General features: G+C 39.1%; 1 protein-coding gene across 4 annotated transcripts in view; it reads left to right on the top strand.

Moving 5' to 3' along the window:
- Window positions 1-228: 228 nt before the first annotated feature.
- Window positions 229-15,310, top strand: part of atp11b (ATPase phospholipid transporting 11B) — a 52,506-nt gene continuing 37,424 nt past the window's right edge. For all 4 annotated transcript variants that reach the window (XM_074669186.1, XM_074669185.1, XM_074669187.1 and 1 more), the window contains exons 1-5: window positions 229-596; window positions 9,717-9,833; window positions 10,931-11,020; window positions 13,123-13,203; window positions 13,562-13,669. In XM_074669186.1, coding sequence (XP_074525287.1) covers window positions 570-596; window positions 9,717-9,833; window positions 10,931-11,020; window positions 13,123-13,203; window positions 13,562-13,669 — 423 coding nt within the window. In that variant the 5' untranslated portion in view covers window positions 229-569. The remainder of the gene's footprint in view (window positions 597-9,716; window positions 9,834-10,930; window positions 11,021-13,122; window positions 13,204-13,561; window positions 13,670-15,310) is intronic.

Raw genomic sequence — 15,310 nt, 5'->3', positions numbered from 1 at the left:
ATTCATTTTATTTATTTTTATTTTTCCCACATTAATTTGCAAGTATATGGATTCTGCATGTAAACAAAATGTCTATCTATCTATCTATCTATCTATCTATCTATCTATCTATCTATCTATCTATCTATCTATCTATCTATCATATGAAATGTATCTATTTGATCTTGGATTGATAGACCATTTATCTGTCTTGCTTGTTATGCGTGGCAGTAGACAGCCAGGGGGCGTTGAGAGGCCGTTAGAGAGCAGCCGGTGTCTGCACAGAGCTGCGTCCTGGCAGAGGGAAACTGATCGTGGCAGAGCAGAGATGTAGCGTAGCTCACTGGGACTCCGTGACCAGCCGTCTGTCACTTTTACCGGGGGATTATATCTTTGACATTACCTCGGGATGGGAGCTACTGGATTTCTTTCTTTTGCACATTACTCACAGTGAATGTGGCGCGTGATGCGACTGAAAAGAACTATCTTTGGGGGGAAATGTTTATGTTTCGGGACGGTTTTGTTGGAGTAGCTAGTTGCTAGCGCTGGGCTAGCGACCAAGCTGGCTACTTCGAACGTATTTTGCAAGGATGCTACGGTGGATACGACAGCAGCTGGTAAAAACTGCTCTCTTACCTATCTCGCAACGCTGCCTCCCTTACTTATCTTCATATGGGAGTTACTTCATACGAGGCTTTGCCCACAGAAAGCGGTGTTAACTTTGTTTTGGTTAAATTTAGCAGGCTAACACCGTCAATTAGCTGTTGCCGTTGTGTACAAAACATTGTTGCCTGAATTGCAGTAATGACAGCCAGGTGTGGGTTATGTTAGCTACCTTACCAGCTAGCCACCGTTAAATACCTGACTACGGGTGACTAAGGTTGGTAAGACGGTAACATTTAACCGAGTTTTAACTTGTGTTTTGAGTTGTTGAGGAGTTCGCTAACATTTTAAACCGACTCTGTCCTTTGTCAAATAAACTTTAATTGAGAGTTGACCAAGTTAACGGCAGTTAGCTACCTGTACAACTTATACAGCGTTCCTAGCTTTATACATTAGCTTTAACTTTTACCACTACACAGACTTATTTTGAGCGATAGAGTAATAATATTCTGACAATTAATTCTAATTCTTAATTTGACTGCTGATCAGATGTATTGTTATTGTAGAGTATATCATAAATTACCTGATTCTGCCTTAGTTTACCTTTCGTGTTACTTTTGAATCAGTACAGTGATGTTTAGTTGTTACTCGGTCGTGTTAATCTTCATACAAATGTTAAAGTTTAACGTCTAAAAACTTTGGATATCTCCATATTCATAAGGAGAATCATTTATTTGCTGTTATCACCTGTTGTTTGCCTACAAACATGGCTGCACGTTGACGCATTATTTGGCAAAGACATGGAAGTAGAAAAACCGGTAAACGACAATCATTAGGAAGTGAGCGCAGTCACATTCAAACATCTGGCGTGTTTTGTCATTTTTTTTCTTTTTTGACACAATCCTTAATCTTTTTCCGCCATTAGAATATTAACATTATTTCTGTTTCAACTTTATGTGTCCCACCCTTGTGTAAACCAGCGTATAGTTGAGAAAGTCAGAAAATGAGACTTGTGTGACTGCAGAGGGGGTGTGTGAGCATGTGAGGGGGCACGCCCATATGAATGAATGAATGGGTGCACATTATGGATTAGTCATAGTTTTTAAAGTGTTGATGTCACCATCACATGTGAGTTTAATCAATGTTAAGGTGTCCCTAAGCTCCCATGTCCGCAGTACTACTTAGAATAACTTGCTAAGCTGCAAGTCAGCCTGGACAAAAAATATTCTTTCAGCTTATAAAGGTCAAGACTTCACATTAGAGCTAAAAGTGATGGCCTGCTTTGTCTAATTTGAGATAGCCCAGACCATTTGACCCATACCATATAATTGACTTGTAGCCAATTAAAAGTTTAATTAAATGCATCTTGATACAAGTTATTTAATGAAAAAGTTTGTGGGGAGACCTTTTTATGACCCTGTTATCAGCTGCAAAGCAATACAGTGGTGTTTATTCCCTCACAAATTGCTTATCTGTACCTTTCATGTGGTACTTGGAAAGAAAGAGAGGGGGAAAAGAGGTGAGGGAGGTCTAACTAACAGTCAGACAGGTTCTAATGTCAGACTTCCTCTCTCAGCTGTGCTGACATCATGCAAGTTGTGCTGCAGTTACATCATAGAAAGCCCACTATAATCACAATGCTGGCAGCAGCAGCAACTGGGAGAACCCAGAAACAACTTGTTCTGCAAGTATTCCCCATGTGGAATAAAGCACTTTAAGGTTTTTGATGTAAATGGATCCTTTTTTGCAGATTTCAACAAGTTTTGTTATTGATTAGGTTCCTCCACTGCAGTGCTAGGTCATTGCCCTAAGCCCTCATGGTATTAATGTCAACCTAGATGTACAGAACATTTGAGATGTGTGATGCAAGAGCTTAACATTGGCTAGTTTAGTAAAAAAAAAAAAAAAAAAAAACCTGAATCCCTTTCCGCCCTTTGATATGTGTGATTTGGTTTAGTTGTAGTAGTTTTTAGAAGTGATTTCCCAAAGGTGCACTCTACAAAATAAAAAGCTTCACTACAGCTGGTTTGATTTAGCTGAACTAAAATTGTGTATTGCTTTAGTACTCAAGAAGTTTTCAATGAAGCCATTGCTTGCATTAGCAAGTTGTGAGAAACTTTGATCTTATTTTGAATAAGGAGTTGAACCAAATGTTGTAAGTATGCACTTTGTTGCATTACCTGTACCTCAGTTAGATCCTGGGTTCCCTGGGTTCATTTTAGTGACAGAAAAATCAAGGAAAACTAAACCTGAGAAAAGTTAAAGCACAGGGAAACTAAGATGAATAAGTGTGTAAATTAAATTGCTTGTTGCACATATGAATCTTAGCCTGTTCATCTGAAAAATCTTAGTTGTGTAGGCCGATTGAAAATTTCTTTCCATGTTGCTGCAGCAGGTTTATAATTGAAACATGAACCCATTGATATTTAAATGTGGTCTCTGGCACCTTAGTAAAAGTCCCCTATAATGTTCAGCTCTACTTCAGGCTCCTTATTCCATGCCACATGTTGTTAGATATCTACTTGACATGCCTCCAGCCACATTAGTATTGCTGTTGTCATCAGTACTATCGTCAAAAGCAGCACCTACAGTACATGACTACAGTCTTTTGCTCTCACCATCTCTCTCCCTCTCTATTTTCCTCTCTTTGTGTTGCAGTCTTTTGCTCTGTTTTTGACTTCCTCTTCCAACCCTGTGATTAGCTCATCCTATTTGATGAAATGTTTCTCAGTCTATATTACAATTCACCGTGTTGCCTCGGCTGTGATGTATTAGTCCGTCCCCTCTGGCCAGTGTTCAGGACAGTGATTCCCCCAAGGCACTGTGGGACTTGTAGGCTTTATGGAGGGAATAATTACCTGTCTGCCTAAAAATAGATGGGAGTACAGGAGTCAGGAGACAGAAAAAGTCTAATACCAGCTGTGCTGTGGTGCAAGAGAGCGACACTGGAATTGTTACTGTACTGTTATTATTAATTATCTTATTTTCACCAATATTTTGCTAAAAACAGAGAAAAAGTCCTGCTGTGATGTCTGGGGTGAGATAGGAAATGTGAAGACTATAACTTAGAGACTGTTTGAATAGATACACTATACCTACTCTAAATTGTCTTGGAGCTCTGAAATGTTCTATTAGCCCATTAGATTTGTCTTTCTTTTCCTCGTTGAAGAGTATTATTTCAACAGGGAATTAAGAAAATTTTTGAACGAGCTTCTACTGGGATTAATCACACTGATAAATAATACTGAATGTAAATTTAACAGCCCTTCATGCGTTCTTATCTGTAAATCCGGTGTAACTACAGCCTAATTTGGTTTTCTTAAAAAATCATGAGCTGCCTTAAAGGATAAGTTCGGTTTATACAGCTTTTACATTATTTATAGAATGAAGTAGAACAAAATACTCACCCAGAAGGTTTTCTTGATCCAAGCAGTGCTTATTTAGATCCAAAATCGTGCAGCGGACGTCCGTATAATGGGATCCATCGGGGCATAGACAGCGCCGCTCCTAAAACTGCATTAATCGTCCAAAAACTCGTATTTTTCACCAATATTCCATCATGGTCCGCTCTGGGTTAGTCCTCTGCTGCAGTAGTGTCACTCCAGACAGCGCTGAACTGACAAAGACTTTGTTTACCATTGCCCCTCCGCGCATGCGCAGTGCGGCTCATTGTTTCAGGGGAAGACGGCAGGCTACATGATGACGCGCGGAGGGGCAATCGTAAACAAAGTCTTCATCAGTTCAGAGGTCAGTACAGCCACACAGCGCTGTCTGGAGTGACACAAACTGCAGCAGAGGACTAACCCGGAGCGAACCATGATGGAGTATTGGTGAAAAACACAAGTTTTTGGACGATTAATGCAGTTTTAGGAGTGGCGCTGTCTATGCCCCGATGGATCCCATTATACTGACGTCCGCTGCACGATTTTGGATCTAAATATCTCCCAAAGTACTGCTTGGATCTAGCCTTCTGGGTGAGTATTTTGTTCTGCTTCATTCTATAAACAATGGAAAAGCTGTATAAACTGAACTTATCCTTTAATATTTTCTACCAAAATGAATGAATGAATGCTCAGTCTTTGAAAACAAGAACTCATTTTTGAATTATTGAGGCTTGTTGGCTTCTGAAGGATAAGTGGTGTATGAATACTTAGATGTAAGGATTTACTACTTTTCTTTGTGGAGCTAAAGAGCCTTTGAGGATGGACTTTTAGTACACAAGATATTTCCCAGTGATGTAGGGTGTACATATTGTACATCACTTGCCAGAGATGTTGTAAGGGAAGGATTTACGGTCACTGTCATTGTTTCTTGACTGTAAATGTTTGGTAATTGAATTTGTCCCAAGCTCTGGTTCTGTAAATGGGGAACAAGTTAGCTTGGCACAATAGGTAGCACAGGTAGCTGGTGAGACATCTGCCTCTGCTTTCATGTCCCCCTCCTTTTTGCTTATACAGAACAAAGCTACACCATGACAGAAATTGCTTCCTCTGTCAAGACTTACCTGCCCTTGGCTATCTGTTGCTCAGGATTTCAACACATCACTTGTTTTTTTTGGTACATGTTAGAGAAATTTCCCTGGTATTGTCATCCATAAATTTTGCTGAGCTGATCTTTTAAAGTAAGAACAGTGGATTGTATTTGTTATGCTGAAATTACAAATGTCCTTCAGAATCACATACTTCGAGTGGGCATTAGAAATTGTAGACAGAGTAGCAGGTTTAACACTGGCCAAAAGTTAAGTTTTAATCCATCAGTAACCGTCTTGTCTGACAGCTTTGTAACTTTAGCAATCACTTGAAACTCTTTGAGCAGGAACATTTCTCAGTGTAATGTCTCTTAGTCAAAGACTCAAACACTGACAAACTTAAGCTGCATTGCAGTGTTGTTGGAACCATGGGGTAATCTGAATCCTTAATTGCACAAGGGTACATCTTTGTTACAGTAAACTTTGGCAGTTTTGTACTCAACCACATGTTAAGATAACTTAAGCTACTGTGTGCAAAGACAGAAATGACTCAACAATATGACTGATGATGGGAATGAGGCAGACTTTTTGTCTTCTTGTAGTGTCTGAAAAACTGTGTGGAGGAAAGTAAGAAGTGTTCAAGGTTTTTTTTTTTTTCTTTTCTTTTTTTTTTTTACATTGGTCATGAAAAGGTCTTCTATGTGAGATATTTACTGCAAATCTTCTTTGAGGATGTATTAGCTCGTTGATCTATGCCAATGACTCAGCAGTTACTTTGGCACCTGTGTGAATTCTACCTTAAAGACATCTTCCCAGCCTCTTGGTGTCTGCAGAAACTGTTTCTTAAAGGGTTAAAATCTTGTGATGCTTTTTGGCTCTTTATATGTAACTGCTTAACAGAAACTATGCAGCAGCTGTTGTTAAACAGTGATGGGACTACGGGGTAGTCACTACAGAAAACTAAGACGACTGTGCTTTAAGTGCACCTCCTTGATGCTCCTTTTGGAAGTTTTCATGATTTAGCTACAGTTTTTTTCAAAAAATAATCAAAGGAAAGTAAATCACTGTCACTGATTTTAGTTTAATTAGGGTTTTTGATGGTATTGATATGGTATTTTTGGGTATGTATTTTTGGTTTAATCCAATTTCTCAGTGTTACCTTGGATGTTGGCTGCTTTTTCCTGGTCAGGCTTCAGTGTGAGAGGCTGTCTGCCATGACTGAGGTCATTACACTTGACAGAGTGTTGGGCTTGATGTGTGTTTTTTGGTCCAGCTCTTATGCTACACCTCAGTATCTTTTATGAAAAATACAACAAAGTTGTATTGCCTTTAGTCAAGGCTCAAAAATACTCTTTGCCATCAAACTGTTTTTTTAATTGTATTTAGGGAAACTCAGACATTCTTCCAGGTTGTTGCCGACACTCTGAATGTAGGGTAAAAGAACTATTCAATCATAGGGTCCTAATATGTGGAAACACACAGTGTAGTTCCTGTATGTGCCACTTGACAGACCATGCTGGGACATAGAAACCAACAGAAGCAGACAATATTAAATAAAGCAGTGCATAGAGAGCTGATCATAACAGCTGGTCAGCTGCATCAGTTTTGACAGTTTTAATTCAGACAGTAGAGGTCCAACGTTAAGTTAATCGTTTATCTGGTGAAGTCCTTAAAGTGATACTCCGGGATGGAACAAGTTGGGTCCTATCACAAGGTTTAGGGCAGAAATGACCCCTACAGCAGTGTTTTTGTGCAGCAGAAGCCCAAAGCGCTCACACCAAACACCCCCTCCCTGCTCCTCTGCCGGTTTCCTCTGCACTCAGACGGGGACATTTTTTACTTGACCAAAAACACAAATAAACGGACTCCCACCGAAAAAATCTGATATCAGTCTGCATTCAAGCTTTATTTAGAGAATTTTCAGCGCGTTGCTTTCACACAAAAACACAGCTAAATAAGGCTCTAGTTCTCATCGTGTCTCTTCGTTCTGGCAGACTACCTGCGTTTGTTTATATCTGGCACGCCACGCGCACGGACTGATACACTAAGCGGCGAGCGCCTCGTAGCCAGCTGTGGCTCTACAGTGGAGGTTGGGCTGTTTTACGACACGATGAGAACTGGAGCCTTATTTAGCTGTGTTTTTGTGTGAAAGTAACGCGCTGAAAATTCTCTAAATAAAGCATGAATGCAGACCGATATTAGATTTTTTGGTGGGAGTCCGTTTATTTGTGTTTTTGGTCAAGTAAAATATGGCCCCGTCTGAATGCATAGGAAACCAGCTGACGAGCAGGGAGGGGGTGTTTGGTGTGAGCGCCCCGGGCTTCTGCTGCACAAAATCACTGCTGTAGGGGTAATTTCTGCCCTAAACCTTGTGACAGGACCCAACTTGTTCCATCCTGGAGAATCACTTTAAGTTGCTTACTATATTAATAAAGTACAGCAATGCCAAAGAAGGTCTAAGAATTACTTTGTGGTAACCAAAATTAAATTTCCAGAACTTTTACAAAATACATGCAAGTTGTAAAGCTCTTTAATATTTAGCAGGAAAAGCAGAAAGCTTGGTTTTACAGTAGCTGGCATGGGTCAAAATGGCTGGAGGCAATCTACAGTAAGCTTTGGCCGGTATGTGAATGATCAAACAGAAACATTGAAGTGAAACTCACAACCAGTGATTGGGTTGGTGTCTTTCATGTATCACCTGATGTGAGGTTGCAGTGGAAACACATGTCATCAGACTCGAGCTTTGCACGTCATGGCTAAACCAGGCTGACCTAGGCTAATGGAAAAACCCTTTTAGAGCCTGCTGTAGAAAGATGAGAGTAAAGAAGTGTCATAAAGACGCTCTGAAAGCTTTGAGAAAAGTGGACAAGGACCGATCAGCAAAAATGTAATGTCTTGATGCCGTTGTTTTTCATTCCCTTCAGTGGAGCAGTGTTTGGGGATAACAGAGTGCTCGCTGTTGGAGCAATGTGACTGCAAAAACGTAATGTTGATTTAGTAAATCAAGCACGCAATATCAGCAGAAAAATAAGACTCTTTAGCATCACTACTTCCGGTGATACTTTAATGCAACACTGCTAAAGTGATATCAGTTTGTAGAGTATGCAGTTGTCTAGCAGATGTATCAGATCTCAATGTAAGATGTGGTGGTGTTTTAATTTAGAAAACAGTATGATAGCAGCAGCAAGGACACGGAGAGAGCCTGAGATGAAGAGCTGCAGAGAGTGAAACAGAAAGGCAGTAATAGCTAACATGTGTCCCTGAACAGAGGTGAATGTGTGCGCGAGCAAGTGACGTGGCCCGGATGCATTTGTCTGTGTGTGAATGGGTGTGTGTTGGACTTGCGTCACATATCATTTGCAAATACTTTAAGCCTTTGCTTTTGGCTTTGTAGTGCTGCCAGTGACATAGAGTAGAGTTAGAGTAACGGACTATTGTGTTAGAAGCAAGCAGGAAGTTTTGAGATACTGATTATGCAATCTTGTGTTTTGTTGTGTGAGGAAATATTTGTGGGTTCACTTAAGGCTCAAATGAATGGATTAAAAATATCACACACGAGAGGATCATATTAACAACCCACTTTATAGTAGGCAGTGTTTTTTTAATATAAGAGACAACATCTGATTTCTGTTTAGATGAAAAAACATCTTAAGGCCATCGTTAACTAACTACTAACTACTTAACAGAACTCATCACAGTCAGCCAAATACTTGTACCTCAGCTTCACTTTATTTCTGTTCAGAGTCAAGAGACTTTGTCAAACCCAGCAAGTAATAATGTAGACATTGCGGTTCAGGCTTTAGTATAGTTTGGCCTAAGTTTACACATCTCTGTTACACACATCAGCCTCAGTGTTCTGAGTTAGGGCCTCTCTTTTTTCCATGTTCCTATTTTCATATATCAGCTGTGTGACACTGTAAATGATAAATTGTAATTATGTTTAAGTTTTGTTGACTAAGAAGTGAGGCTGAGGAGAAAAACTTGCTGATCAAATATGTTTCAACCCTTCTTGGAGGCTTCAAGAAATTTGTTTTCTGTTAAACTTATTCTCACAGTGCCCATATTTGAACTTCAGTAATGTAGCACTGTTTAGTGTTTACTTTCCTGTTTGTAACCGCAGTCTCAGTCTAACCTCTGCCACAGCAGAAAACAGTTGTCCACGGGGACTTGATGAACAAGCCCAAATATAAACCAACCAAACCACACAGAAGGCAGTTAATGTTACCTTGAATAGATTCCAGTGTGGTGAAGACTTTCCGAGATTATTTATGCCCCCCCTTAACAGCCATATCATAAAATATCTAGCTTAAAAATGAGATGAGAAAGTTAAAGTGTGCAATCACATCACAAGCACAAAACAGTGAAATTAAACAACCTAGCCATTTTAGGGGAAATCTTAAAGCAAGGCAGTTTTATATATCGACTTCTCTGTTACTCAACAGGATTTCAGCTTTCAACTTTTGTCAGAAACAACATGTCATCACTCCACATCAAAGTGTAGTAACACGCCTCATGAGCGCTTTGATTTCTACAAGAACTAATCTCCAAATATCAACATGTACACTATAATCTATGTAGAGAGACTTGTAATGTGATCGACCTGTTGTTTCAACATGTTCTAACTGTCCCTCCCCCCTTTCTTCTCATTTTTCTTTTATCTCTTCAGGGCTTTGACCCCCCTCATCAGAGTGATACCAGGACGGTTTATGTAGCAAATCGTTTCCCCCAGCATGGTCACTACATACCACAGCGCTTTGCTGACAACAGAATCATCTCCTCCAAGGTACCAAATGATATTGATATTCAGCAAGTGTGGATCTTTTTAAACCTGTGCAGGATTTGGTCAGATTGTAGCCGCACCTTTTCTTCTGCTGTTCTTGTTTAATTCCTTGTTGGCTCAAAAATTAAATGATTTATGTTAATTCAACAGTTATAATCTGAAATTGAGAAACATTGAGTGTTCCAAAAAAGGCCTGTTGGGATTTTTTCCAAAAGTGCAAAACATTTCAACAGAGGTACTTGACATTTAGCTCAAGCCTGAGTGTTGGCTGCAATCACGGCAGAAGACAAAGTGTCTTCTCAAGAAACTCTGCTATCTAACACAAACTTGACTAATTTTGAAAAAATAATCATGAGCCATGGTATTTTGAGAGACTTATAAGCATTGCTGGTTGCTAACATGATCCACTCACAATACACAGGTTGAATGGAAACAAGGACAAAATTCCTTGTAGGCTCCTGTCTGACACCTGTAGAGGGGACTGCCATTGATTGTTCAGTGGACTACATGAGTGATAGGAGGGTTAAGTCACGTGATGGGTTGGATTTGAATGGACTTTGAGACACAGATAAAAAATCAAAATGTGAAGTACAACTAAAAAAATTACTGAAGCAAGTTTGTTAAATTCTGTTTAAAAATTGCTTTTAGTGAAAGAACAAAACAAAAAACACGGACATGTACAATGTGATCATCTATTGACAATGTGTGATATTGTATAAGTGTGCTTACATGACCGAAATAAAAATCAATTCAATTCAATTCAATTCAATTCAAAAAGGAAAGCTTCAATTTTTTCCATCTTACATGTTAGGAGTACAACATCTTACCTGTGTTGACTTTGTAATGACATTTACTTTAAAATAATTTTACACGTCTACAAAGTAAAAGACATTTAACTCAGTATTGCAATTAAATGCATACATGGGTAAGACGTTATGATCTCTTGAAACGGCTTGTCAAAAAATGTAAATAAAGAAAAAAACATTTTTTTGGTTGCAGTTTTGTGTTTCATGTTCATATGATTCTTTGAAACTGGCTGCACCTTTTTTTCTTACCTTTTTGTGTTATGTTAATGATGTGTTTTTTCTATTCTCTTTCAGTACACAATTTGGAATTTTGTCCCTAAAAATCTATTCGAGCAGTTCAGAAGGATAGCTAACTTCTATTTTCTTATCATCTTCCTTGTACAGGTAAATACACACACAAACCCAGACACACTGATCTTTGTTTTTAGGTACATGTTGGTGGAAAGTCAACTGTGACCTCAGTTTTGCTGCCCTTAAAACAAATACATATGTCTTGTGTGTGCATGCATGAGTGACTCATAGGCTCCCAGAGAGGCAGGTCTGTCTGTGTGTTAAAACACAACACCCACGTGTTAGATAATATGTGCGTCTTAACAGCCAGCCTGAGGTGTGAGGCCATCATTGTGCATCAATCAGACGGTGCTGAAGAAGGATTTTCAGCCTTATCCTGATTTATTTGGGCCTGTGAAGTGAAGCCAAAGCAATCGACTTGACTCCATCTAAAAAGGCTCTATTTTCACCCACTCAACTTGTCAGTGCTGCTGAAGTCAGCTTAGTCTCAAATCACTGAGAGGAAGGGCTCTGTTCACCTTGGCATTGTGAAGTTGACATTTTCTTGGATGACCAGCTTAACCATTTTTAGAGTGCCATGGATGATTTCTGGACGCTCAATGTTTTTCTTAATTTAATTGATAAAAAATAAATAAATCTTATACTAGTGCAAAAAAAAAAGAATCAAAAATCAAATTCAGAGCTTGACTACATGTATGGGGCTAACCAGCAGTGACATTTACCACCACAAACAGCAAAAGCACAAAAATCCCCCCTAAAAATGTACTGACACTCCCCTATAGAAACACACACCAGAGAGTCTCTAAATGTAGCACCATTTTCTCAGCTACAGCCCTGGTGCCCACACAGTGACTCCCAAAAGAGCCATAAATGTGCTAAAAGTAAGTGTCAAAGCTCTGCCTGACTTCCTGTCTTTTATTGAAAAAGAAGAGTCTGAGAGTAGCTACGTATGGCTAATTAGCTCTGACTACCAGCATAGCACGATATGGGTGGCTTAAAATTAATTGGAAAGAATTGCACGTTACATTAAATGCATTCACACTTTGACTTTTTGAAAATGTGACAGCCTAAAGTTACAAGGCCAAGCCTCCTGCAGCCATTGCTTGCTCAACCCTCTGCTGCATTGTAACGTGGGGGGAGATAGAGTTTATGTTTCAGTTTTCCAAGAGATAGAGCTTCACTTCTGAGTAATCCAGCATCCTTTAACGTACCACAGTGTCAGAAAAGATTAAAAAACATGAACTGTTGTTTGTTTGTTAAAAGTCAACTCCAGTGAAGTGCAGTTCTGGAAAATGTATATACACTCTGTATATTTTACTTCTGTATTTTTACATGATGTGACAGAAACAGTTATTTCTTTCTAAAAATATGCTGCAGTTAGCCACATAAGTCAAATATGATCCTCACTTCCCTGGCAATAAATGGAAACACTCCCGTCCAGAGTTAAGGCACAACTAAATGCACACAACGAAAATGTTTCACTCTGGACTCACAAGATCAATAGCATGACAACACTTGTGAGACCTGTGGTGTAATATTAAGCAACAAGTTAAAATGTAATCCAGGAAATGTGATGGAGATGGAGGGGGGGCATACCGTTGCACTTCCATGTGCTGTGCTTTTCTAAAACAACACATTCTTTGATACAGGTTTTTTTTCATGCATAGGGTGTCTTCTCGTCAGAGAGACTAACCACATACCAGATACCACAGCGTCTACTTTTCAATGCCTCTCTGCTCGTTTCCTGACTCTGTGTTCTATCAGGTTAAGAAATGTGTATAAGTGTAGAAATGCATGTATGATTAAATGCAATAAAATAGTTTAAGGTGAAAGCTTTTTTAGAAGTTTTTTATAATCTTTTGATTGGTGTTAAACTTTTAAAACACAGTGTACTTCACTGATTTCCTACAGCTGAAAAACTGACACGTTTTCTCCTTTGCAACAGTAAATGTTGCTTTTGAAACTTGTAATTACCTGTGTGTAATTGTCTGAAGTTATGTGTGTGTTTGTGTGAATCTGAATCGAAACTTATGGCAGGTTTCCTGTTTGACAAATCAGCTGCTTCTTCTCTGTGTTGCTGTTCTAGTTTTATCACACATACTGCTTTACTCCGCCTCTGGAGCCATGTTTATTTCACTACACTCACAATATGATTGAATTTTTTTCCAACCCCAACTCTGTGTTTGTCTTTCCAGTTAATGATAGACACCCCAACTTCCCCTGTCACCAGCGGTCTGCCTCTCTTCTTTGTGATCACAGTAACTGCCATAAAACAGGTGAGAACACAGGCACATAATAGCTTCCTCTTTGTCAGGCTTAGGAACTAAAATGGAGAACTAATAACAAACAGTAACATTAAACTGTTACTAATCATAGTCCTTAACTTATCCAAAATGTCATATGCAACTTAGTTTAGCAATAGCTGTTGTTAATTTCAAAGATGTTTTCATCCGACCAGAAATATCGACACCACTTTAGCAAAAGTGTGTTTGGAATAGTGATAAGATATTAGAGTGATCAATAAGTAATCCAGCTCTGCATCATTCCTGCTGATCAATAAAGCAATATACCACTGTGAAGCTGGCAGCTGTCTTTTACTGAGTCTAATTGATCATTGAATTAATTTCTTTACAGGGCTATGAGGACTGGCTGAGACACAAAGCAGACAATGAGGTGAACGGAGCTCCAGTGTTTGTGGTTCGCAGTGGAAGTCTGGTCCAAACAAGATCCAAGAATATCAGGGTAATGTGGCAAAAATTGCACAGCCAAGGATTTTATTACTCCTATAACATCCCCTGCCTACATGTAGTTTAAAGTGATCAAAAAAGCGCTTCACACCTCAGCGCCAGCAGCTTTAGCTAACTTAAGCATGGATGTTAAATTCCTGGTGCTTGTGGCTTTTCTTGAGAGCAGAAAGATGATATAAAGCAGTGTTTGTGGCTAAGGAAAAAAGTTTTATATGTCAGTAGTGCAAGAAACTGGGGCATTGGTCTGTTTAACTCACAAGAGACTAGAATTTTCCATGACAGATGAATTTGTTGCAGTGAAACAAATCTGTACAAATTCCACAGCTTGTTTCATTGCAGTAGCATTAGTTGTTTTTTTTGTTCGGTTTGTCTTTTGAAGGCTATCATTTTTCTAGTGTTTCATCTGTGCACAGTGAGGATTATTTTGCAGCTATTTGCTCATTTTCAGCCAACCACTATACTTAAGGAAGCTTTTTTTTACCTTTCCTGTTTCCACCGAATTGTCTTCAAAGCCAAGATAATCCTGTTGTTCAAGGTTTTGTAATGCACACTGTACATATCCTCTGAGTTCAGACATCTAACAGACCAAGTGTCAATAGTGTGTCTGGAGTAAGTGCAACACAACCAAAATAACATTTTACTTCATAATTCTTCAAATGTGAGCATCTGAAAATAATTTAAAACTGTGGATTTTTTTTTATCATTAGCAGTTGAATTTAAAAATTCAGACTTTAAAAAATCCTATTTTCACTGGATGTTAAATAACGAAACATTTCAAGATAGTTGCTTGTAGCTTTTGAAAATCAGTAACACAGTGTCTCAAATGTTTGAACATTTCTGAAAATCAATCAAAAATATTTTAAAGAAACATCCAACTTGTGCAAAGTATGTCCAATTCTACACTCAGGACTTAGTTGATACAAACTGACCATGAATTCCTGTATCAGTTTGGCATGGCATGGAGACACTCAGCCTGTGGCTCTGCTGAGTGTTACTGATGCCAAGGTTGCTTGATAGTGGCTTTCAGATGTCTTTGTTAAGTGTGTAGCCCTAGTGGAAAGGAAAGACAGTGGTGCTAACCCTAACCCTAAACAGCGGGCCAACACTAGCAGATCATATTGAACCCTAAATCATCAGGCCTCATTGTCCTCATTGTCTCTGTTTCAGGAGTTTGTTATTAGGAATGCAATAGTTGTAACCCCTGTCTCGAAGACTTGTTAGCTTTTGATGCACTGACATAAGCTTTCACTCCTTGTGAAGCTCTCTCGAGGTTTTGAATTGTCTTTTCCTGAGTGTCCAATCCTCTCAAAGCTGCTTCTGCACCTCTCCCTTCTGGTCAACTTGCTTTCCATATGCTTACATACAATACTCTTTGAGCAGCTGGCTTTTCCAGCAGTGACCTTCTGCAGCACGCCCTCCTTGTGGAGGGTGTCAATGATTTTTTCTGTTCAACTGTCAAGTCAGCAGTCCTTCCATTGATTGTGGTTGAGTGTGCTGCACTAGAACAAGAGATATATGGTACCTGTATTGTTTGATAGATATGCGATTTTTTTACCTTTTAAACTCTTTGCCATAATTATCAAAACTGAAATACTGGAAACAGTTTATGTGATATTAGTCTAGATTAATTTAAACT

This window comes from Halichoeres trimaculatus, unplaced genomic scaffold (assembly GCF_033239565.1).
Source record: "Halichoeres trimaculatus isolate MK-OKI-2021-1 unplaced genomic scaffold, fHalTri1.1 fHalTri1_scaffold_4, whole genome shotgun sequence".
Taxonomy (NCBI): Eukaryota; Metazoa; Chordata; class Actinopteri; order Labriformes; family Labridae; genus Halichoeres; species Halichoeres trimaculatus.
Note: the sequence above shows the minus strand (reverse complement) of the source record. Positions and strands in the feature narration are given on the sequence as shown.